The sequence below is a fragment of the Accipiter gentilis genome, chromosome 6, assembly GCF_929443795.1.
Source record: "Accipiter gentilis chromosome 6, bAccGen1.1, whole genome shotgun sequence".
In the NCBI taxonomy this organism is placed as follows: domain Eukaryota; kingdom Metazoa; phylum Chordata; class Aves; order Accipitriformes; family Accipitridae; genus Astur; species Astur gentilis.
Window position 1 is genome coordinate 25,989,859 of NC_064885.1, and position 23,180 is coordinate 26,013,038.

General features: G+C 40.9%; 1 protein-coding gene across 3 annotated transcripts; it reads right to left on the reverse strand.

Annotated features, from left to right (window-relative positions):
- Positions 1–9,116: 9,116 nt before the first annotated feature.
- Positions 9,117–22,042, reverse strand: SLC19A3 (solute carrier family 19 member 3). Of its 3 annotated transcripts, XM_049803904.1 has the most exons (6): positions 21,627–22,042; positions 20,478–21,294; positions 18,750–18,942; positions 17,006–17,147; positions 10,452–10,522; positions 9,117–9,210 (listed from the first exon to the last, which is right to left on the reverse strand). In XM_049803904.1, the coding sequence occupies exons 1-6, from the start codon at positions 21,774–21,776 to the stop codon at positions 9,207–9,209; spliced, it is 1,377 nt and encodes a 458-aa protein (XP_049659861.1). In that variant the 5' UTR covers positions 21,777–22,042; the 3' UTR covers positions 9,117–9,206. The 3 variants fall into 3 exon arrangements, with proteins under 3 accessions (XP_049659861.1, XP_049659862.1, XP_049659860.1); XM_049803905.1 differs by lacking the exon at positions 9,117–9,210 and having other exon boundaries at positions 10,452–10,605; XM_049803903.1 differs by lacking the exons at positions 9,117–9,210; positions 10,452–10,522 and adding an exon at positions 13,065–15,778.
- Positions 22,043–23,180: the final 1,138 nt, after the last annotated feature.

Sequence of the window (23,180 nt, forward strand, 5' to 3'; positions counted from 1 at the left end):
CATAGTATAAATGGCTGGAGTTCTTCCCTGTTGTTGACTTCACCTGTTTTGGAATAGTAACACATAAATGCAGTAGGGAGTGGGGAACTGCAGGGGTTCAGAAGGAATTGTGGAACACTTAAATAGGCTTATTGCAGGGAGCTGGACCAAATCAACCAGATGTCTCATCAAGGAGATGAACAGCATTGTGGAAGGGGAACAATCCTGTGCTCTCCACCTAAATTGATGTAAATGAAGCTTAGGACAAGGGCTAATGAGATCAGAATCTATTGAAATTGTTCTGATCCAAGTGAAGCTGATTACTGCTAAGAGATGCTGAAATTCATTTAAGTATGCAAGGCATTCAGCTTTAGATTATGTTGCAGAAATAGTGGAATACCTTGTTTTTCATAACTAATTTGAATGCAGATTAAAGATTGGCAACTTATACTGTACACAACTGCATCTGTTTAGTGTATGTTCACTAATTTTAAGTTTGTCAAACTCCAGACAAGTAGCTGAAGATCTTGTATTGTTTTGAGTCTCCTTTACATTGAGCAGAAACTGACACCATAGCTGTCTTGTTGATTGGATTTTTAAATAGCTATATTTACAAAATTAATTCTTCACCTATGATTGTAAATGTTTTTGTCTTAGAAATGTCTGCAGTTGTTCATGCAATTGCTCACACGACTAGCATAGTTGCCAAAAAAGCTATACTTCCACTAGCTTTTCAAAATCCTCTTCTGCTTTAGCATCAAAGCACTTCACTTGATGATAACTTTAGCTCTCTTATACCAAAAATTAATTTGGAGACCTTCTAGATTAATACTTTTAATCCTAATATGTCAGCTCTTACATGTGTATGAAGATGCTGTAAGAAGTACATCCTGAGTTCTACAAGGCAGATGTGATGCCCAGGTACTGCAGCTCAAAGTTATTTAATGGCTGTAAAATCCCAAGCACTGTGTTGAAACAAATGCTGAGGCAAGAAATTAATTTGAAAAGGACCAAATTTACTTGGAATTCCTGAAAGAGAACTATAAATATGGTGGAAGTATTCTGCTCTCTTGAAGGGAAAACTTAACTGGGGCATAAAGGCAAGTTCAAGCAGCTTTTAAAGGTATGTTTTTAAAGGAATTAGTGATTTTTTTTTACTTTCTTGTGAGCTGAGTTGGGGGAAACATCAGTTACTTAGGACTCCTGGCAAATCTGTAAGTTGTGGTAAAGCAATACAATGGAATTTGCTGCTGTCTGATACAGTTGATTCCAAAGTGGACATTATTGAACACAGTTGAAAGAACTTGGCTTTAGTTATATCTAAAGTTTTAGTTGTGTTATTTCAGTAAGACTGCCTTGTATAGAAATTGAAGTGTCTCCTCATGACTTAAAAATAAGAAGTTTAGGAGGTTTTTTGCTTCCAAAGATAAGCGTGTGTGTGTGTGGCACGGCAGTTGTCAGACATAATTAATGCATATGCTTATCAAGACAGACACTCAAAGGGAAGGTTAGTGTGTTTTATTTGTACATCTCCAACAAACTCACAGTAAAGCTGTCACTGCATCAGTAGCAGCTTATCTATATAACGACGTTTTCCTTATGGTCCTGTAACTTTAGATTTCTGAGGAGTGTGTTGTTTGTGTGGAATCCAAAATGACTGCATTTGGCCATTTGTAAATTAAAGTGGTAGTATTGCTGTGCTCTACAGCATTGTAGTAATCTACCTTTGAACATACAGAAGTAGCATCTTTTGGAAAAAACTGGTTTATTGCTATTTGTTAACTTGCTTTAAAAATGCATGTCACAACTTCCAGTTGAAGTCTTAAGTTTTCAAAACGCTTCTGCGACAAGCTTTCCAACAGGTCCTCTAGCTGCTATGGGGCAATTGCTTCTTGAGATTCCCTAGGAATGTTTGAACATCTTATTTAATTGGATTTAATTGAAATACTTGGTAGAAGTGAAAGTTGTGTTCTATAAGAGGTTGTGTTCTATAAGCTCTTCTGTTGCAAGGTACTGTATGTACTTGCTTGTTGTGGCATTAATCGAAGTTTTGGTGTCAGATCACTAAATTTGATTGATTGAGGATTGTTTGGTATTAAACTACTGATGAAGAAAATGGGCGAAATGCATCATCCTGTTGACAAAGCTCTTTATGCTGTAGGCTCATAAACAGCCTGTTTCACTGTTGACTAGTCTTGCTTGATTGAACGTTGTTTCTCCTAATTCATTGTTCAGATGAATTGTTCAGCCTTCTGCACTGTTGCTTGCAACCATTCTTTTTGTCTCCGTTGTTAATGATCAATGCTTTCACTAGCCACGCTAGTATTTCTGCATTTGATGGACATAATGGTGTATATGCTTCTGATCAGGAAAATTCCAGCTATGAATGTGAAGTAGCTGCTATAAATGAGAAACTGGGAAATGGAGGTGGGAAGAAGGAGGAGGAAGAGTAAAAAACCTGGTTTTCCTGTTAGTAACTTAAGGGGTGTCCCTCCACTGCTGCCTTCCCTTCCCTGTCAGCCGTGCCCCAAAATGATGCCATCTTGAAGGGATTCAAGAAGTCTGGCTGCTTGACTTCATACTATAGAAGTCTGCAGTTGCGAAAGGAGGGGGAGAGAATACCCTGTTACGTGCTTCCCCTCCCCACTTCAATAAGGGAGGAGGACAGCTGCCCTGCACTTTCTTGCTCTTCTCTGAAAAGATGAAAGCTAGAGACTTGGACCTCATTCACTATATAAGTTTAAACTTTAAATTTAGAAATTTAATGAGGAATCATGAGATCAGTTCATTTTCAGAATTACAGTAACTTAAAGGTGCATCCAGTGAAACTGCGTAACTTAGAATTACCCTAGTAACAGATCCATAGATTGCCTTTCAGCTTGCTTCCTGTTTCTGTTTAGGATATTCTGACAATAAACTTATGAATAGTAAGCCTTTAAATAAAAAAAAACCACCCTGAGTAATAGGTGGTAGCCTTTCCCTTTTGCTCTATGAAAATATTCCTAAAATTATTGCAGAAATGCAAAATTAGCAGGACTAGAGGACAAATAGGTTGTAGTAGCTACTGCCAGTTCACTTTAAATGAACTTGTTTTCAAGCGAGTAACTGTCCTAAGCTAGCTAGCACATTACCTAGTGTCTTCCCAGAGGCTAATCTTGGAGTGGGACCCTCTTTCAGACCTGAGGGCAGAGTGAGTAATGTAGCTTACCTGGGTGCTGATATCCAGTCCCAGGCCTTTTGAGTCTACTACAACAACAGTTAAAATTGTCTGAATCACCAGTGCAACAAAGTTGTTGAAGCCAAACATCAAAGCATAACGCTGCATGCTTAGATTGACAGCAATCTGAAACCTGAAAATGAATGTACAGGTTAACTAAACTATGGAGAACAAGGACATTTGCAGTTTACTTATGGGAGGAAGTTTGGGAATTGTGCACAGAGGTTTCTTCAAAGGATAAAGCCTTTTCAATCTCAGCTATTTAACAGCTTCATTTTGGCAGAAATCCCTTGTTTTTTTGGCTTTGGCACTTCTGTGCATCCTACTTATCCATTCAAATAAGTAAAAGGTATATTTGCTAAATAAAGACCTGTGTATTTTCATTTGATCATTTAGAGAATACTTGTACAGAGACCATTGAACAGCTAAGTGCAGAATAAGGTAGTTTCTGACTTGGAGTAACCTGTTGTAATGGTTATGTCGTATAATTTTAAGCATAGTTTTATACAAGCTAGAAATATGTGCTGCTGCTATGACCTATTTAAAAATCTTATTTCTAGGGAAACTTCTGGTAAAATTTTGATAAATTTAAAAATGTGACACTGATTTAAATCAGTTTAATTAGAGCAGTTGTGTATTATACTTACGTTGCTATTGTTATAAGGAGCATATAGCATGCTTTAAACACAAGGTAACCAGCATAACATGCCCAGATGTTGTCAGTAAAGTGCATGAGAAATAGAGAACCGGCATCCATTGCAGAGAAAATTCCCAAAGCCAGTTCTCCAAAAAGATCCCAGTTTACTTTGACGTATCCAACTGCCATGGAAGTTGCTGAGCCTAAAAATATAAAAATAATTAAAACTCTGAAACATCATCATCCCTTTAGAGCTGTTGCATAACTGTGTAAATTAATCATGCCAAGAGCTCTTGAGACTGTTATGGTCACAATGGGCTTTGATAATGGTGTGGTTTATATTTTCTGTTAGTGGTGTGGGAGTCTTCTGTCTGTTAGGGTTTTTTTTCTCCTTGCTTACAGAGCCTTTGCAGACAAGTACTCTGAGAAAATGCCTCATGCCTAAGGCTGGAGGCAGCAGTGTACAGTCTATTGTTGTTACTCCCATTTTTTGACATCTGTGAGCAAAGAGAAAAACAATCCTACCAAGCATTTTCTGCCAAAATATGCATAATGGAGTTTAATTCCTTCATGTAAAGATCTTTATGGAGTGAAAATCTGTTGTACTCTTTCATGCTTTCTTTTTTTTTTTTTTTTATGAAAGCATCTTTTCAGTTTCTGGTGAAAATCTTAAGAACTGCATTTCTCAATGCCTTATTAACAATCACATGCAGTAAAAGCCCTTACTTGACTGTAATATGGTATAACAAACTCCAGCGCCTTGATTTTTATTTTTTTTAATTCTTTTTTTTTAATCTCTGCAATAATGATGAGGTATACTTTTCTCCCCATCTCAATTCTGGAGAAATACTTCTAGTTCAAGAAGGTTATCCAGCTATGGCATTTTTTTATGCTCCTTTAGCACAGAGGCTCCTGTAGGTTTATGAAAGCTCTTTGAAACATGATATGCTGAGGTTAGTAGCTCAAATGCAAAGAGAAGTCAGGTCCAGGCAGGTTATACAGCGGTGAGTTATCAGAGTCCAGAGACTACTAGTTGCCCAGATGTTTTCAGGCAGGCTAGCACACTAGTGCAAAATTGGACTTCATTTGCTGGCTGTATGTGCTCTTCATCAGAATTCAAAAAATCATAGCAGGCCTACTCCTTTGGTCCATCATTGCTATAACCAGACGTTTCTAGTAGTGTGAGTGCTTTCTGTACCCTGAAATAGTATCAAGTGCCAGAGAGTGTAGAAGTAAGAAAGCCCTTGGGAATACGGCTCAAACCAGTAGCCTGAGAAGTTTTGGAATACCTTCAGTAAAGTGCATTTTCATGCTGATTGCAGGGAGGAAGAGTAAACACAGTTCCCTGTAGAAATGTGCCGTAAGGCTCCTGGTATGAAGGAGAAGATACAGCTGTGTAAATATGAGCTTGAAAATGGGGCTGCATTGGTACTGTAAGCTATTCAAATGAAGCTGCACTTTACCCACGTGCCTTCTGTTTTGTGGCCAAAGAGGAATGTCATTTGGATGGACCAAGTAACATAGTGAGAATCAGAATGGGTGAGGTTGGACAAGACCTCTGGAGATAGCCTAGCCCTGCAGGGTGAACTAGGGCAAGCTGCTCAGGATGGTGTCTAGGTTTTGAACACCTCCAAGGATGGAGAGCACACGCCTCTGGCCAACTTGTTCCAGTGTTAAATCGCCTTTATAATAAAAATGTTCTTGTATGTTTAAGTGGAACTTTATTTAAATTTGTGCACCTTGCCTCTTGTCCTGTCACTCGGTACCACTGCAAAGACTCTGGCTCCATCCTCTACTCCTTCCCTTCAAGCCTTTATGCACGTTAATAAGATTCCTTGTTTTCTCAGTGTTACCAATTGCAGCTCTTAGCCTCTCCTTGTTTATTGTATCCGGAGGCAAACTCGTTGATCAGGATACAGATGCAGTCACTGAATATTTGTTCAGGAGCACTCATCCTGAAATCATCTTTAAATCCACTGTCTAAACAGACAATCTAGAACAGTGTATCTGTTAATATGCTTTTTTAATTCTTAAACCACCTAGCTTAAGGTGTATTTGAGGGAGGAATGGGCAAGGTGTCATTGCACAGGGTTTTTTGAACTGCTTACTTGGAGTTAAATTCATGGTCTAAACAGAGCTGTGAACTTAAACCCTTAAAACACTTTGGTGGAATGAGGCTACCCTAAGAAGGAAAAGCTTATATCTATGTATTTTTTTAAGATGATTTTTGAAGACCCCATTGAAAATTGTACAGTAAAAACATGCTTTGCACACTGTTTGAGTGTTACATATTGGAGGCTGTTGTGGTGGACCTTGGTCCTCATAGAAGAGGAACAGAAAGGCACCAAAGACTTTGCTGAAGAATGCCATCAGTACTGGATGGGTTAGTAGTTGATAATGACCTTTTACTTACCTAAAATAGTTGCTATTGCTTCAACAGCTCCATTGTACACTGCAGAGCTGTGAGAGGGGGCTCTGAAGTCCCACAGCACTTGGATATAATTCAGAACCTGGTTAAAGCCCGCTGTAGCCAGAGCCCACCACAAGGACCAGTACAGAAGTTTCCTAGAGCTGTAGCAATCCCTCAGGTCCTTGCTCAGCTGCACCAGTACGCTAAGCATGTGATTCTGGGGCTTGGGATTGTCAGCCTGTGGTTCAGGTGCTGGTCCCCTGTCAGCAGATACAGAGCTCTTGTCCTCTTGGCAGCTCGATGGCCTGTCGGAGCCGACTGTAGCCACGACTTTATCTGGTCCTGGGAGAGTTTCTGTGACATCTTTCCTGTGGAAGAACATACTCTTTTGGGGCATTGGGAGAAAAAAGGAACAAACAAATGCCAGGGACACGGAAGCCAAAGTAATGGCATTAAGGTGAAAGTAGGATACATCTGCTAAGGAAACCAGCAGCTGTCCCAGCACGGCCGCAACGGTGGCTGCAACAAGAGTGATACTTCTGCAATAGCTCGTCACTCTCTGATAGTGATCGGTGCTGACGACGCTGTAGATGTAGGCGTAATAGGCGACCTCGGTGGCTGTCACCATCCCGTAGAAGAATTCCACCAACTGCATGGCCACCACTCCGTGTGCGAAGAGGAGCAAGAGCCACGTGACGATGAAGCTGACGCCCTGGAGGAGGAGGACGGGCTTGTAGCGCACGTAGTCTGTAATCAGGAAGACTGGGAAAAGGAGTGCAAGGTAGGAGTATGTCCAAACTGGGAAAATCTGGTTGGTAACCTAGGAAATAATAAAAGAAATATTTTTTAAAGAATACATTTTAAATGTTGACTTTGAAGCTTTGTGATGATGGCATTGATGAAACATAGTTGTGGTTACAGGAGACATTGAATTGTGTGAATTGTGCAGAGTTTAACTGCCTTGAATTACAAAACTGTAAATGTACTCCTGAAAAGGTGAAGACAGTGATGCTAGGCTCCACTACATAAAGAGGTAGATTGGCTTTAAAAATATTTCTCGTAAAGGCTTATGAATAAGGTAGATTTTGAGGTGCAGCTGTTTAAAGCAGTTGTAACTGTTTGTGTCAGAGGAAAGCCTGTCCAGCATCAAATCCTATTCCCCACAGTAGCTGAAAATGAATGCCTATTTAGTTTTAACTTTTATCCGAGTCATTGTGTATCTTTGGTCACCTCTCTCCTTTGTCAGAATTAGAAAAAAAAAGTATACTGGAACTATACATAGTGAGTGGGTAGCTGTTACTGTGTTATCCTCACCTTCTATGTTTTCTTCAAATGTAATGTGTAAGAAGTAAGCAAGTATTTGATGGAACAGTATTTTGGTAAGCTTCAGTTGGCCTTCAATGCATAGATGCTCTGAAAAGAAATTATTTTTCTTTTTCTATATCTGATCTCTATTCAGGTTGGAAGGTGCTGTTTACTGTCACCACTAAAGCTCAGTGCTTGCTCAGGCAGCTTGACTACAGCTGGAGGGGGAGCTTCTTTCAGATACACTCATAGGAAAAGTTCACTCTGTGATGTACAAATTGCCTGTTTTGGGGAGGTCTTATCCAGTAATTGCTGGACCTGCTGGGGTATCTGTTCATGATCGCTTGTTCTCTGCTTAAGCAATTGGATTAGAAAGGAATTGTTTCAAATACTGGAGGAACAACAGTAAGTGGTTATCTTTATACTTCTGAACTTGTACTGGAGTGAGTTGCATGATGAGCAGCAGGTTCACTATATCTTTCTGGGTGACTTCTTTTGTCTCTCTGAACTATAATTAGAATTTTTAGGTGTTTGACTGAAACTTATGGAATTAGCTTACCAGAGGTGGGTTTGACTGAAAGAGCCAATATCTATACTCTACTTTCTTTTGAGTTAAGGATTCTTGCTGGAATCAGAACTAAGGCATCCTATCATGCTATTTGTGTAATTTCATGTAAGACAGAAAATTTTCCTTTGTGGTTAAAAAAAAAAATTGAAAAGGGGGGAAAAAAATCCCAACAACCCAAACCATGAATACATTTTTTTCAGAAGAAACCTTGGGTTCGTACTATGCTAGCGGGCTTCTGCCTTAACATTTGCTACTGCACATCAGGAATGACTGTTCTTCATATTAGCTGTATGTGGGTGTAGCAAGCTTATGTTTTCTAATTATACCATTAGCTCCATGACTCAGCTACTTGTTAACTATGTCCCCTTTTGTTGGGAATCGTACTCCTGAAGCAGCCAGTGCTGAACAGAGGAGCAAAGCAAGGAAACCTGCAGTGTGTGCTTTTGTCAAAAAAACCCCACAAAACCCAGAACTTTTTCGAATGTGAATCTGATCTCCACAGGTTAATGAATGCATAAAACAGCCCTGTAACGTAGGTAATAATCTAACAGCTCATAAGGGGAAGTCTGCTTTGTTACGATTTGCAATCCCTATGTCACTGTCAGTGTAATCAATTCCATGATAAGGTTAAATAAATCTTAGTGTTGCCCCTCCTCCGGGGCTCTAGGTGGAGAGAGGAGCTAGCTAGCCTGATTTTTCTGAAAATATCAATTTCTTAAACAGCCACCAAAGTGGTTTGAAAGTCCTAAGAATGTGGAGACTTTAAAGTTTTGACCTTTTGCAAAAGAGGTAACACCTTACTATTTTCCAGAAGCATCTTAAATATGAGTCTCTAGATAAATATACCTGTATTATTGAACATTTCATTTCCCCTTCAGTTATTGCTGTAGGACTTAATGCTTTAAGCATATTAATTATTACTTAAGAGAATAGTTACCTCTTCAATCGTTAGGTTTTTTTCTGGTCCAGTTAGATAAGGAGTGAGAAAAGGTTCTGATGGCCTCATTGTGGAGAAAAATCCATTCGCACAGATGATCAGTGTGGGATAAATCCAGCTGTGGCCTGTGGCTCTCTTCCAGCAATCCATAGTCTAACTAAAAAAAAAAAGGTAGTGAAGAAATGAGAACACCAGGAATTTTAAAAGATGCTCTTCATAGTTAGTAAAAATTCATTTGCAAGTTTACTTTTTAACTAACCCTACTTCAGCTAATGTTTCTCTTGCTTAAACCTGCCAGTGATCACGGATGCAGCTTGTAAATGAACAACTTGGATCAAGGTGCATTGGTGTTGGTAAACTCCAGTCTCTGTTTCATCTATCAAAGGTTGTTCTTAATGACGTACTTAGAATTGAGTGGATGTATCTTAGCAGAAGAATAAAGTTCCATTACAGTCTCATTTCCGAATAAATGAGTGGGCAAACTGTGTGATTAAAGCTTGTTCTCAGCATGGTCAAGGAGGCTTTTTTCTGTTGATTTGCAGCCTGAGCGCCAAGTGGAACGATAGAAGTGCAAGCCTTTTTGCAGACAATGAAAGCCACCAGCCAGCTCACAACCCATTGTGAGCTCGGTGTCTTCAAAATGCTTTAAATCGTATTTCTTGCACTCCAGACATTTGAGTGGGTAAAGAAAGATGCAGAAACTATCTGCTCATGGTACCTGCTCAGACTTAGAAAAGATGAAGCTTGACTTCACTTTTGAAAGTGATGATCAAAAGGAAAAGAATGAGACTTGTATCTTCACTGTAGTTGGCAGCAAAAAGAAGTATAGAGATTTGGGGGTTTAAAGCTTATTTTACTTGTTTTGCCTTAGAAAGTCAGTTCCACTGTTCCCAGAAAACAAGTAAAACAAGAATGTTCTGAAACATAAGAGAATGAAAGCAAAGCACTGAGTGATGTTTAATTAAGCTGTTACAAGCTATTTCTTTTAAATTGTTGAATTCCATCTTGTAGTAAGCACATTTTCAAAAGTGCTTCTACTTGCACCGTGAGATTGTATTTATTAAAACCTAGCATAAATAGTATGTTATTAAAGCAGTATTCCTGTGACTTCAGAGGAATGTTACAAAACCCAGCCCTAACCTTGAAACTTGATTTTAAATGTTTGCCTCTGATTATCATCTTTCTCTTACAAATCATTGTATATAAAATATAGCCTGTATGATTCTTAACTCTAGATCTGCTTTGAGATCTTTTGATATCTGTTACCTTTTAAAAATAAAAATATATTAAACCCTGGACTGATCAATAACATCAGCATAAATCTTGCATCACTTCCAAACGCACTGAGCAGTTGAGTGGCCAGCACACTTCCAAATAACTCTGAAGGTAATTAATTACCTGTCAAAGCTGTGGCTGTGGTGCATTTGTTGTGGATTCATGTGCAGTTTCCTTCTAGGATGACCTTCTGTCTTGTAGAAGAGAAGTCAGAAACCACCCTTTAGGACTGGAGGTAGTAAGAAATTCGTGTCTTTTTGTTTCCTAAAAGTTCTTTCTAAACATGAGGAAATGTTAACAGAATTTAAATTACAGTAATAACAACTTATCACAGCTCTTCTTGCTTGCAAAACTTGTCCATGAAGATTGCAGAGGAAGCTTTCTCCTTTACAGGCTGTCAGCAAACTGAGTTCTAATTTTAAGATAAAGCTTTAAGACTCACAGTAGCTAATGATTAATAAAAACTTACATGGCAAGAAAGCAATCACTTGATTGCATTTTTGTGTTAATAAATACCTTTAAAAGCTCTGGTCTCTGATTCATGGATAAGACACAGCACCCATTTTACAGTTTGGGCTGACACTGACCGTCCCCTGTGCATAGCGCAGCAGCCTCTGGGCTTGCAGGTCTCTTCTGACTGTCCCTTTGCTGGGGGTGCGGGGAGGTAGGGCATAGAATACTTCATTCCGTTAGTTGGCCAGGAATTACTTCTGTATAAGTACCAATCTGTCACTTAAGGGCAAATGGACGAGAAGATAGGGAGCTTCTAAATCGACTTTTTAAGCTAAAAAAAAATCAAACCAGAACTACTTCAGAGAAATGCTGCTGCTTTGCTTTCCTTTACCCGTTTTTTTTTTTTTAGACCGGACTTCCTACGTCTTCCAAGGTTCACCAGAGGATGGAGCTGACCCTGCAGCCTGTTGGCGGGATGTGTGTTGACGCTGGGAGCAAACGCTGTGGCCCTGACAGGAGGGGCCCCACATGCTGCCCAGAGCAGCTTTGTGAGCTGGACGGAGCGTGGCCTTGTTCTACAGGTATGGAAAGCTCTCGCACTGCTTCAAGCGTGTAGTGCGGCCAGGCAGGCAAGCGTTTGGAGAAGCCAGGCCTGCCTCTGCATTTCATTCTCTTTCTTTACCAATGGCTTCCAAGAAAGGAGAAGAATCATGGGGAAGATGCTGCTGGGTACGTCTACTGGCCTGCTGAAAAGTGGCTGCTGACTAGCATTTCTCTGGTAACCCACAGAGTGCTTGGTTATTAAGCAAGCTTGCTTTGAATACAAAGATACAATCTGTTCGCTGCGTTGTTGGCCAGACCTGGCCTTATCAGCTTGCTGGACTGTGTCTTCATGGAAGACTTGTGCCCAAACGCAGTAAAGTTTTGAAGGTAGTTAGTGTTGTACTTGAAGGGGGTTGTAGCTATGGGGAGCGATGTGCTCAGCTCTGGATGTTCACATTTACTTGGAATCCTTTAGCATGCTGGGAGAGAGATAAGCACTTAATACTAAAAGCTGCAAGGAGAGGTGGATTTGTTCAGTTTCCTTTTCCTGCAGAACTACAGCCTGTTTCCAGCCTTGCTCATAACTTGCCAAGCCTCAGCTATCTCCTCTCCAAAAAATGCATGTGTACGTACGTGAACACATAGGTAGATGTGTGCCTGTGACTATTTTGGATGAATTCTCTAACTGATTACTGGGTTAATACTGATTTGCAGCTGAAAACCCATGGTAACATAAAACCATACCTTTCTCTTGCTGTTGTTTCCACCTCCAATGTGCCATGTCCTTCCTAACACTCGTAAGAGCTGCCCTCTTCCTTCCCTATTTCTCCCCCACCCCCACAAATGCTCCCCCCAACTCCCAAACTCAGAATCTTTCTTTTGGAAATTTAAGAGAATAGGAATAGATTTGTGTGTGTGTGTTTCTGCTTGGTTCCTTTGCTCCTTAGTGCCATCCCACATAGCTGGAAGGCTGTAATCTCTGACCAGTTCAGAACAGAAGAATTTTTATGGTTCTTTCTTACTAGTTTTTCTAGTTCCTTTCCTGCAGCTTACTACTGCCATGTTTTTTTAATAATAGCAAGAATTTTCACATGTAGCTGATACCTTTCCTTTTGTCTGATGATACATGGCGAGAAATCTTTACATTGCTGTACCAAAGGCAGTTGGAGACTGTGGAGCTGGAAATACCAAGTTTCTCTTTTTCATTTAAACACAAACTCTAGTTAGATTCTAGTCCCAGGACTGGCACCTAGTTCTGTAACTAAATGCCTCAAAAGAAGTTTCCTACTCACAAGGAAAAGTAAAACAAAATAGTCCGTGCTCTACTGGACTTTGTCACCGTTTCTTCAGGCAGGAATATCATGCCCTCAGTTCTGCAGTAATAAAAGATATTTACTGTTTACTGCAAACTATGTACATGTCCCACTTTTACAACTGCATTGGTTAGGCTGTTCTGCTTAGAGCCAGTTTACAATAGAGAATGTCCACACAGTGCACAAGAGTAAACAAAAGGCCTAGAAAATGAGCTGGGTTCATTTGGTCAAATATTACCAATTCTTCTTGTGACTTGAAACAAATTGCTTCTCTCCTGCCTCCTCTCGCCTCTGGGCAGTTTGTCTAGTTGCAGTATATGACAACTGTATGAAAAGCACATATGTCTGTACAAATGATAGCTTATGTCTCTACAGGAAAAATATTATTCTGTAAATGCTAAGCATTTTCTATTTTTATTAGTTAGATGTAGGTATTGAAAGCTAGAAGCAAACAGCAGTACAGAAATAACTTTAACATATGGATATAATTTGTATTAAATTGGGGATTCACTATGCAAACTCACAGGCTCTTTTTTCTTCTCCTGCACTAGCTGTCCTTTGTGCTGGACTTAAGTAGCTGTAGGCCTTGAATCCTCTTGATAAATTCTGAGATGCTGACCCTGCCAAATCCTTGGCAAAGACCAGGGGACCTCCCTCATTTGGCACTCAAAAGCAGACATGATGCTAGCTTTCTGTTTCAGTTATAAGTCGTCTTGGATATTCGTGTTAATTGGGAATTTTCCTGTGCAGAACCAGCCACATTTCTGCACAATGTACTTCTCTGGTTTTAGTCCATACCACTCAATCCCTTTGACTTTTTTTTTCTTTTCCTGTTGAAACTGCAAGACTCTCAGTCCTGAATTTAACTTTACTGGAAGCACAAGGAAAAGAGTGGGGCCCTTGCATTTTGTTTTGACTCGGAAGTTTTTCCCTTCTGGGCTGATGTTGCTATGGTCTCAGTAGAATCATAGAATCATAGAGTGGTTTGGGTTGGAAGGAACCTGAAAGATCATCTAGCTCCAAGCCCCCTGCCATGGGCAGGGACACCTTCCACTAGACCAGGTTGCTCAAATCATCATCCCACCTGGCCTTGAACACTTCCAGGGATGGGGCATCCACAGACTCTCTGGGCAACCTGTTCCAGTGCCTCACCATCCTCACAGTCAAGAACTTCTTCCTTACATCTCATCTAAATCTACCCTCTTTCAGTTTAAAGCCATTACCCCTTGTCCTATCACTACATGCCCTTGTAAAATGTCCCTCTCCAGCTTTCTTGTAGGCCCCCTTTAGGTACTGGAAGGCTGCTATAAGGTCTTCCCAGAGCCTCCTCTTCTCCAGGCTGAACAACCCCAACTCTGTCAGCCCGTATTCATAGGAGAGATGCTCCAGCCCTCTAACCATCTTTGTGGCCCTCCTCTGGACTCGCTGCAACAGGTCCATGTCCTTGTGATGTTGGGGGCCCTGGAGCTGAACGCAGTACTCCAGGTGGGGTCTCATGGGAGTGGGGTAGAGGGGGAGAATCACCTCCCTCGGCCTGCTGGTCACGCTTCTTTTGATGCAGCACAGGGTACAGTTGGCTTTCTGGACTGCAAACGCACATTGCCAGGTCATGTTGAGCTTCTTGTCAACCAACAGCCCCAAGTCAGTCTCTGCAGGGCTGCTCTGAGTCCACTCATCATCCAGCCTGTATTTGTGCTTGGGATACAAGTACAGTGTTTAGGTTGCAGCTTTCAAATGCAGGCCCAGCAACAGCTGTGGCTTAGCAATGTTTTAGTGAACCTTCTCAGATAGGTTGTGCAAACCCTGCTTTTCTGCACTGTTGTCTGCAACAGGCCTGCTTCTGATGTGGGGTTTTAAATTAGAACAGAGGAGTCTGTCACAAATTGCCTGTAGTTAAGTGTGCTGGTTTTGGCTGGGATAGAGTTACTTTTCTTCACAGTAGCTAGTATGGGGCTGTGCTGAAAACACCGTTGATAACACAGGGATGTTTTCGTTATTGCTGAGCAGTGCTCACACAGAGCCAAGGCCTTTTCTGTGTCTCCCCCCACCCTACCAGCGAGCAGGCTGGGGGGGGCACAAGGAGTTGGGAGGGGACACAGCCGGGACAGCTGAACCCAACTGACCCAAGGGGTAGGCCAGACCATACAACGTCATGTTCAGCATATACAGCTGGGGGAAGGAGGAAAGGGGGGACGTTCGGAGTGATGGCATTTGTCTTCCCAAGTAACTGTTACATGTGACAGAGCCCTGCTTTCCTGGAGATGGCTGAACACCTGCCTGCCCATGGGAAGTGGGGAATGAATTCCTTGGTTTGCTTTGCTTATGCAGGCAGCTTTTGCTTTACCTGTTAAACTGTCTTTATCTCAATGCATGAGTTTTCTCACTTTTACCTTTCCGTTTCTCTCCCCCATCCCACTGTGGGGGTAGGGAGAGTAAGCGAGTGGTTGTGTGGTGCTTAGTTGCCAGCTGGGGTTAAACCATGACATTAGGTAGGAAAGAATATAATGATGAAACACAATCCCTTCTTCCTTGGTTCAGAACAAGGTATGTGCAAAGGGGGGGATAGACCCTTCACCCGCACGCATGAGCAAATGGTCAGGGAAGCAGCTTGCCAACACTGTATACAAGAGCTGAAACAAGCAAGGCAAGGTGATCTCTGATCTTTGCCATTATGCACAGTAGGATGCCCAGGTGGTTGCTCTGTTCTTGTGTATAGATTACTGCTGTTAGGCTATTTATAGGCAAGTAAATAAGAATCTAAAGCAGCTTATCTTTTCTTCTTGGCACAGTGCCATTATGGTGATCTCTTAGTTGGCATATGTTGTAATGAAGTACTATATGATTCAGCGTAGCTTTTCAGGGCTGTGTGGTAGATTCATCTTGCACTGCTGTTCCCTGCACGCTGCAGTAGGAACTCTTCTCCCACGAGGGCCTGGCCGTGTGAGCCTGTCTGCCTGACCCCTACAGCCATGTCGTATAGCCAGTTACAATCTGCTCTTTTGATTCATGTTCAGCGTGGTTCAGATGCTCTTTGCAAGATCTTGCTATTTTCCTTTTGCATGTGCTTGAGACAAGCATGCAAATGCTTCTGATCAAGAAAATCCCAGCTATGAATGCAAAGTAGCTGCCATAAATTAAAAACTGGGAGGGGGAGAGAAAAAGGCAGAAGAATTAATGAAAAACACATTAGGGAAACACTGCTTCTTCTGGAGATGACAGACACTCTATTATTTTGTTTACTTGTGTTCTGGCACAGTTTCTCTATGCTCAAGTTTTTGCTTTGTGAGTAAGCAAAATCTTAGCTTTTCCAGCAAACAGCAGATCTTTGAGGAATGAAGAAATGCCCCTTGCTTCCAATCCTTATGTCTCTTAATAAACATCAGAGGGGGGGAGGGATAGGAACAGGGGTTTTTTTCTGTTAATGCAAATGTAGTAGCTTCATTACCCACATAGTCATTAATATTATAAGTGAAGAGTCTGACTTGGTCCTTTTTTGCTCTTGCACATTTCAGTACTGTCACCACACTGACCTCAGTAAATATACCATGACTTTGTATCAGTATTTCCAAGAACAGTGGCAAGGCTATTTTTGAAGCCCTACGTATTCCTGTCCTTAATTTTAAAGTTTCAATTTTTGGTGTTTAATTCAGTCTTTAATCTTTTAAAGTAATTTTTGCCTTCTCTCTGCAGAGTATCTGATTAGGTTTAGTCATCTTCCAGTCTGTGGGAGTAGGAAGCTGCCCCAGCTGAGATCCCATCTGAGAAAATGCAGAAATCGGTACATTTCAGTTGACTCCAACATGAGTGGAACTGATCTGACTGAAGTTCGGGACACTACTGTGAGATAGGATATCGAACCCCAAATTAAGTGCCCAAACTATGGGCAGAAAATTCTATTATTCACATTGAGATACAGACCAGGTTTGCTCCTGAGATGGAGTTAGAAGGCAGGAGTCCTTTTCACTTGAGCTGAAATAACTCCAATAATCCAGGCTGTGTCTCATGGTCTTGACTCCCCTAACAACATATGGTCATGTTGATTCTGCATCTGAGAAAACCAACCTGAATTTTTGGGCAGAGAGGGTGTTATTCAGTGTCCTGTTAATTAGCAAAAGCTGGTCAGATAGCAGGGCCTGATTATTTATGTTCTGGTGTATCTGCCTTTAAAATGTCAAAGACCAGCATCTGTAATCCTAAATGCTGCACTAAAAGGCAAAAGGGAAGAATGATGGCTGATATGAGGGAAGAGCAAGATGTTTAGATTTCCACAGAAGAAAGAGGGATTAAAATTGTCCTTTGGCATAGCAATTTCTTTCTTGAAGATGAATTGGCTACACAGTACATAGGAAGTAAGTTAATAGCACTTACCTGAGTCACTATGCCCAGTCCCAGGCCTCTTGAATCCACGATGACTACTGTAAGAATGGTCTGAATCACCAGTGCAACGAAGTTGTTGAATCCAAACATCAAGGCATAGCGTTCCATGCTCAGATTGACTGCAATCTGGAACCTAATGCGAGAGTGGCAGGTCAGTGACTTCACACTGGGGGAAAGCTGTTGCTCTCCATTTAGTTGATGAAGAGAAATGATTCATGCAGATGATATATATCAGGGATGGAGTAAATGGTGCTTCATTTGTTTGTTTGCTTCCTTGCTTTCTCTAAAAAAATGTCTTGACTATCATAGTGTATTTTGATGTTTTTGTACTTGTCTGTGTTGCTTTTCCAAACCATGTCATCAGGTGATCTGCTTTATCTAGTAGAATATCAGATCTCTTTAACGTTCCCCTTTGTTCCTTCTCTACCTTCACAGACTGTGCCAGACAGGTTGTAAGGCCTCCATGGTTGGAGGCTTTCAAAGAGCTGGCCAGACAAAACCATGACCTGATCTGGCATTGGCAGGGGTTCTGTCCTTGCTGGGAGGTTAGACTAGAAGGTCACTATGGGTATCTTCTAACCAACTTTTCTGTGATGATGTGAATAACTTTTTTCCTTTGTGGCTTGACAGTGGAGGTAGCATACTGTTTATTTCCATCAAAAGCCTGTAGATTTTCCTTGCAATATCTTTTTTGGCAATAATCAGAACATATTTTCTTGTAGTATTTATCTCCACAGTTTCTATCTGAACAAAAGGGTATTAATCCTGCAGTACTCTCTTCAATTATTTTTAGCAGGGTTCTTCTGTGCAAGTTTTACTTTTTTTTTTTTGTAGAATATGTTGAAATAGTCCAGGTGTGATCCACTATAATGTACTAACAATCCACCAAAATGAAAATAGAGGATTCACTTGGTTTCATTCAAGATAGGCATTATCTTGTCATGCATTATAGTTTTAGCTTTTTTTTTTTTTCAAATGGTATCCAAATAATTTTGGGTTTTGACATAAAAATACATCTGGTATTTTTGTTAATGAAATAATGTGGTATGTCTAAAGACATTCAAATCAATAAAATAACTGGAGTAATAAAAATGGTTTATATTTAACACAGATTATATATAATTTTGTTATTTATATTATTTCTGTTTTTCTATTTCTGACAACAGAATAGCTTGGTCTCCTAAGAGATCTTGTCTGAGTTTATACGTCCAATGTTCTCTTTTATTCCTTCTTAACATCATAATATCATTAAGGATTTTATGTTCAAAGGTATGTTGGGGAACACTCTATGCCAAATCTTTTTTTACATTCATGCGGTTCATAGCCTGCTAAAAAGCATATCAGCAAGGTGGTCTAGACATAACGGGATCTTAAAGGATGGTTGTTAAGGCATGCTTGTCCTTATTGCTCATTTTGCATCTTCCATGACAGGAAGGAGGAAAATAGCTCATATGTTTTGCTGTTATCATTGCCTTTAGTAACAAAGACATCTTGTACCTTGTTTAATTTCTGCCTAGGTAAATGTTCAATGTCCTTTTGATAATTTTTCTTTTATGTTTGTTTAGAAGAACGAAAACAACATAACTAGACATTTAAGTATCCTTGTCTTTACCTAAACTGTTATGTCTAGCATTAGATCAGCTATCTCTGAGTAAAAGGAGGGATGCCCAAAGTAAACTTAAAGTATGGTCAGTATTCTGTGCATAATGGCAGCACTGTAAGGTTTTATACTTACGTTGCTATTGTTATAAGGAGCATATAGCATGCTTTGAAAATGAGATAGCTGGCGTAACATGCCCAGATGTTGGTAGTGAAGTGCATGAGAAATAAAGAACCAGCATTTATTGCAGAGAAGATCCCTAAAGCCAGTTCTCCAAAAAGGTCCCAGTTAATTTTCATATATTGTACTACAAAAGATGTTACCGAGCCTAGAAAAAGAGGAAAGAAAAAAAAAAAGTAAATGTTGTATCTGTTCTATAACCTATATCACCAAGTCTTGCCACCCTCACATGCCGAAAGGCAATGCTGAATAATGAAGCAGGGTAGTTCTGAAGTGTTTTGAAAGCATCTCTAACCACTTCTGAAGTCATGCAGATGACTGGTCATTTTTAGACAACTGCATAAATCAAATCTCTGCCATTCTTTTCTTAACGTTTTATTTCACTTCACAGGATAAACTGCTATGTAGAAGGATTCATTATTTAGCTGTCTGTACCCCAGCATGTCTCTCCTAGGGAGAGAATTAGGAACACTGGAGCTCAGGAAGAACAATTCTTCCAGCTTCTACTAGCTTGCTTTATAGCTAAAGTAGTAAACCTTATAGCTTAACAGTTTAGCTCTGTGCAGCTCATAAAGGGGCTAAGCTGTCAAAAAAGGGAGTTTTGTGAAGTATCAAGTGAGTATATTCAGGGAAATGAGAAAGGATAGGCACGATTTCCTTTTGTTGGGCCTGCTACAGAGATGCACCTGTTGCGAAGATAAGCCACCTGACTATCCATCTTGGGGGTCTTATACAATTTTAAGACTTCTACACCTCTACGTTTAGAAATAGGCAATTCCATGAGAAAGAGGAATTCATCAAGAAGTAGACACTGCAGGAGTTAAGTGCTCTCAATTCAAGATTCAATTGGTCTGTTTAGTTGCCTACCTCAAGACAAGAGTAATTTTTAACCTTAGAAGTATCTGTTTCTCCTTAATGACTATAAGTGTATCCTGAATGACCAGGTATGATGTAGGCATGTTTAGTTTCCCTGGTGGATCACACCCCAATGTCTTGTGCAAGTTTTCTACAGCAGCACAACATGAATATGAGAAATGCTGCCAAGTCGGGGTGGTATCCTCTGATGTAACCTTTTGATAACATTACTTTGAGTATGTGGTGTGGGCATCTGCTTCCAGTGCAAAAGCGTAATGGTTAACGTCAGTAGTATAATGAATTGAATAAGGTCTTTTTCTGCAAATCTCTATATCTTGGCATGACTAAAATTCTTCCTTCTGTCCTGCTGAATGAGAGTATTTCACTAGAAAAAGATCTTAATGAGAGGATTATGTTCTTGTTCTGTAAATATTTATGAAAAACTTCTCTCATCTGTGTAAGCTGATACCATTGTTATGGGAACTCTGTGATACTTGTTTGGGAAAAAAACCCCACCCCAACAACCTCATCCAAAGAAACACAGGTGCCTCTGGATGTAGCAGCTGGATGTAAAGTCTGTATGACTTGTACACTCTCAGTATGTAGACACTCTCTACATACTGGTAGGGTAAAGTTGGGTGTCCCAGTCCTGAAGAAAAATAACATAGCTCGCATTTAAACTGTTTGGTACAACAAAGAACTAGGTCTTGAATGCACAATGCATACACAGGCTTCCTGGAGTGTCTGCAAGGGAATAGCACTTTAAAAGTGTTCTAAAGTAAAACTTTAGAGACTGTGTTTGTGATCGATGCCTAGACACTAACTTACTCAGAAAAGTTGCTATTGCTTCAACAGCTCCATTGTACACTGCAGAGCTGTGAGAGGGGGCTCTGAAGTCCCACAGCACTTGGATATAATTCAGAACCTGGTTAAAGCCCGCTGTAGCCAGAGCCCACCACAAGGACCAGTACAGAAGTTTCCTAGAGCTGTAGCAATCCCTCAGGTCCTTGCTCAGCTGCACCAGTACGCTAAGCATGTGATTCTGGGGCTTGGGATTGTCAGCCTGTGGTTCAGGTGCTGGTCCCCTGTCAGCAGATACAGAGCTCTTGTCCTCTTGGCAGCTCGATGGCCTGTCGGAGCCGACTGTAGCCACGACTTTATCTGGTCCTGGGAGAGTTTCTGTGACATCTTTCCTGTGGAAGAACATACTCTTTTGGGGCATTGGGAGAAAAAAGGAACAAACAAATGCCAGGGACACGGAAGCCAAAGTAATGGCATTAAGGTGAAAGTAGGATACATCTGCTAAGGAAACCAGCAGCTGTCCCAGCACGGCCGCAACGGTGGCTGCAACAAGAGTGATACTTCTGCAATAGCTCGTCACTCTCTGATAGTGATCGGTGCTGACGACGCTGTAGATGTAGGCGTAATAGGCGACCTCGGTGGCTGTCACCATCCCGTAGAAGAATTCCACCAACTGCATGGCCACCACTCCGTGTGCGAAGAGGAGCAAGAGCCACGTGACGATGAAGCTGACGCCCTGGAGGAGGAGGATGGGCTTGTAGCGCACGTAGTCTGTAATCAGGAAGACTGGGAAAAGGAGTGCAAGGTAGGAGTATGTCCAAACTGGGAAAATCTGGTTGGTAACCTAGGAAAGAAGAGGAAATTTCTGTGTTATTCTTGGGGAAAGGAAGTTCATTTAGTTTTAAATGGCTTTGTAGAGGGAAGGTTTTGCTCTGAGGGAATTAATAAAATATATAGCCACATTGAAGCAGCATGTGACGGTTGAGCAGGCAAATGGATCTTTAATCTATTAAATGGATCTTCTATTTATGCCATCTGCTGCAAATTCTAATCTGCCAAAGCTGGTTACATTTGTGCTTTTTTTGGTTTTTATCTTTGTTTAATAACTTTGTTTAAAGTTTTACTTCCTTTATTTTTGCTGATGCATGTCAAAGAAAAGGCAGAGTAAAGCAATACCTCATCTATGGTGAGGTTTTTATCTGGTCCTGTTAGATAGGGTGTTAGGAAAGGTTCTGATGGTTTCATCATGTAGAAGAATCCACAAAGGCAGAGGATCAGGGTGGGAAAAGTCCAGGTGTTGCTTTTCTCTTGCTTCCAGCAGCCCATGGCCTCTTGTCGTGGTTTAACCCCAGCCAGCAACTAAGCACCACACAGCCGCTCACTCACTCCCCCCCATCCAGTGGGATGGGGGAGAAAATCAGGGGAAAAAAAAAGAAAACTCCTGGGTTGAGATAAGAACGGTTTAATAGAACAGAAAAGAAGAAACTAATAATGATAATGATAACACTAATAAAATGACAACAGTAGTAATAAAAGGATTGGAATGTACAAATGATGCGCAGGGCAATTGCTCACCACCCGCCGACCAACACCCAGCCAGTCCCTGAGCGGCGATTCCCCGCACCCACTTCCCAGTTCCTAAACTAGATGGGACGTCCCATGGTATGGAATACCCCGTTGGCCAGTTTGGGTCAGGTGCCCTGGCTGTGTCCCCTCCCAACTTCTTGTGCCCCTCCAGCTTTCTCGCTGGCTGGGCAGGAGAAGCTGAAAAATCCTTGACTATAGTCTAAACACTACTGAGCAACAACTGAAAACATCAGTGTTATCAACATTCTTCGCATACTGAGCTCAAAACATAGCACCGTACCAGCTACTAGGAAGACAGTTAACTCTATCCCACCTGAAACCAGGACACCTCTGCAGCAAAGCTGAGGAGGAAGTTTGTTAGAAGGATGATACTGCCCACACAAGTGCAAAGTTGTCTTCTAATTGATTTTTATTTTGTAGTTTCTAATGCTAAGGAGTGCTCTTTAGAGGCTGGCAGTTGGAAAACATTTTTCTTCGTAACTTTAAAGTGTACAGCTTTTCCTTACATTTGTCTGCTCTTTCTCTGTCTTTGTAGGTAGTGTATAAAGAATGACTTGGAAGATCTTTAACTGGGAGACAAATTACACTGTCATTCAGCCTGCACTGGCTAAGTTAACCACAGGAAAAGCCTACCTAGACAAAAGTCACTGAAGATAGCTGAGCACTGAGATTTCACACAACACCATGACCGATCGCAGCCGACAACCTTGTTGAATAACAAGCAACTAGTTCACAATTGCTGTTTCTTCTCCTTCGCCTCCTAGCTGTGCATGGCTTTCCTGTTATGGATAGCTGGCAACTTTTGAGCCTAGCAGATGAGAGTCGCTAATAAATGCAGAACGGATGTCAAACCAGATCCTCAGCTGGAATTAACTGCATCAGAAGTCCAGTTTGGATACAGACATCCTATTTTCAATCTATAAAAACCATTTGTGGTTACTGAAGATAATAGTTCACACTAAAATGAAATGAAGCAGATATTTTAGTTCTTGTCTCTAGATGAGACTTATGGAATAAATTAAACTTTGCAACTCTACTAGACAGAGACCAATGAGAAATCAAAATGGGTGTAATGGGGGGCATGCAAAGGAAACAGTAAGTTATATTCCATATTCATGTTGGTGTAGGCAGTGTCAGGAATCT

Bases quoted from the DNA above. Each gene is read 5' to 3' on its own strand.
- SLC19A3 (XM_049803903.1), bottom strand. From the start codon at position 21,776: ATGGGCTGCTGGAAGCAAGAGAAAAGCAACACCTGGACTTTTCCCACC. The intron at 21,295-21,626 runs GTATTGCTTTAC...CTTCTTTCCTAG, and splicing joins AAAACCTCACCATAGATGAG to GTTACCAACCAGATTTTCCC. The intron at 17,148-18,749 runs GTAAGTATAAAA...CTCTCGCATTAG, and splicing joins CTCCTTATAACAATAGCAAC to GTTCCAGATTGCAGTCAATC.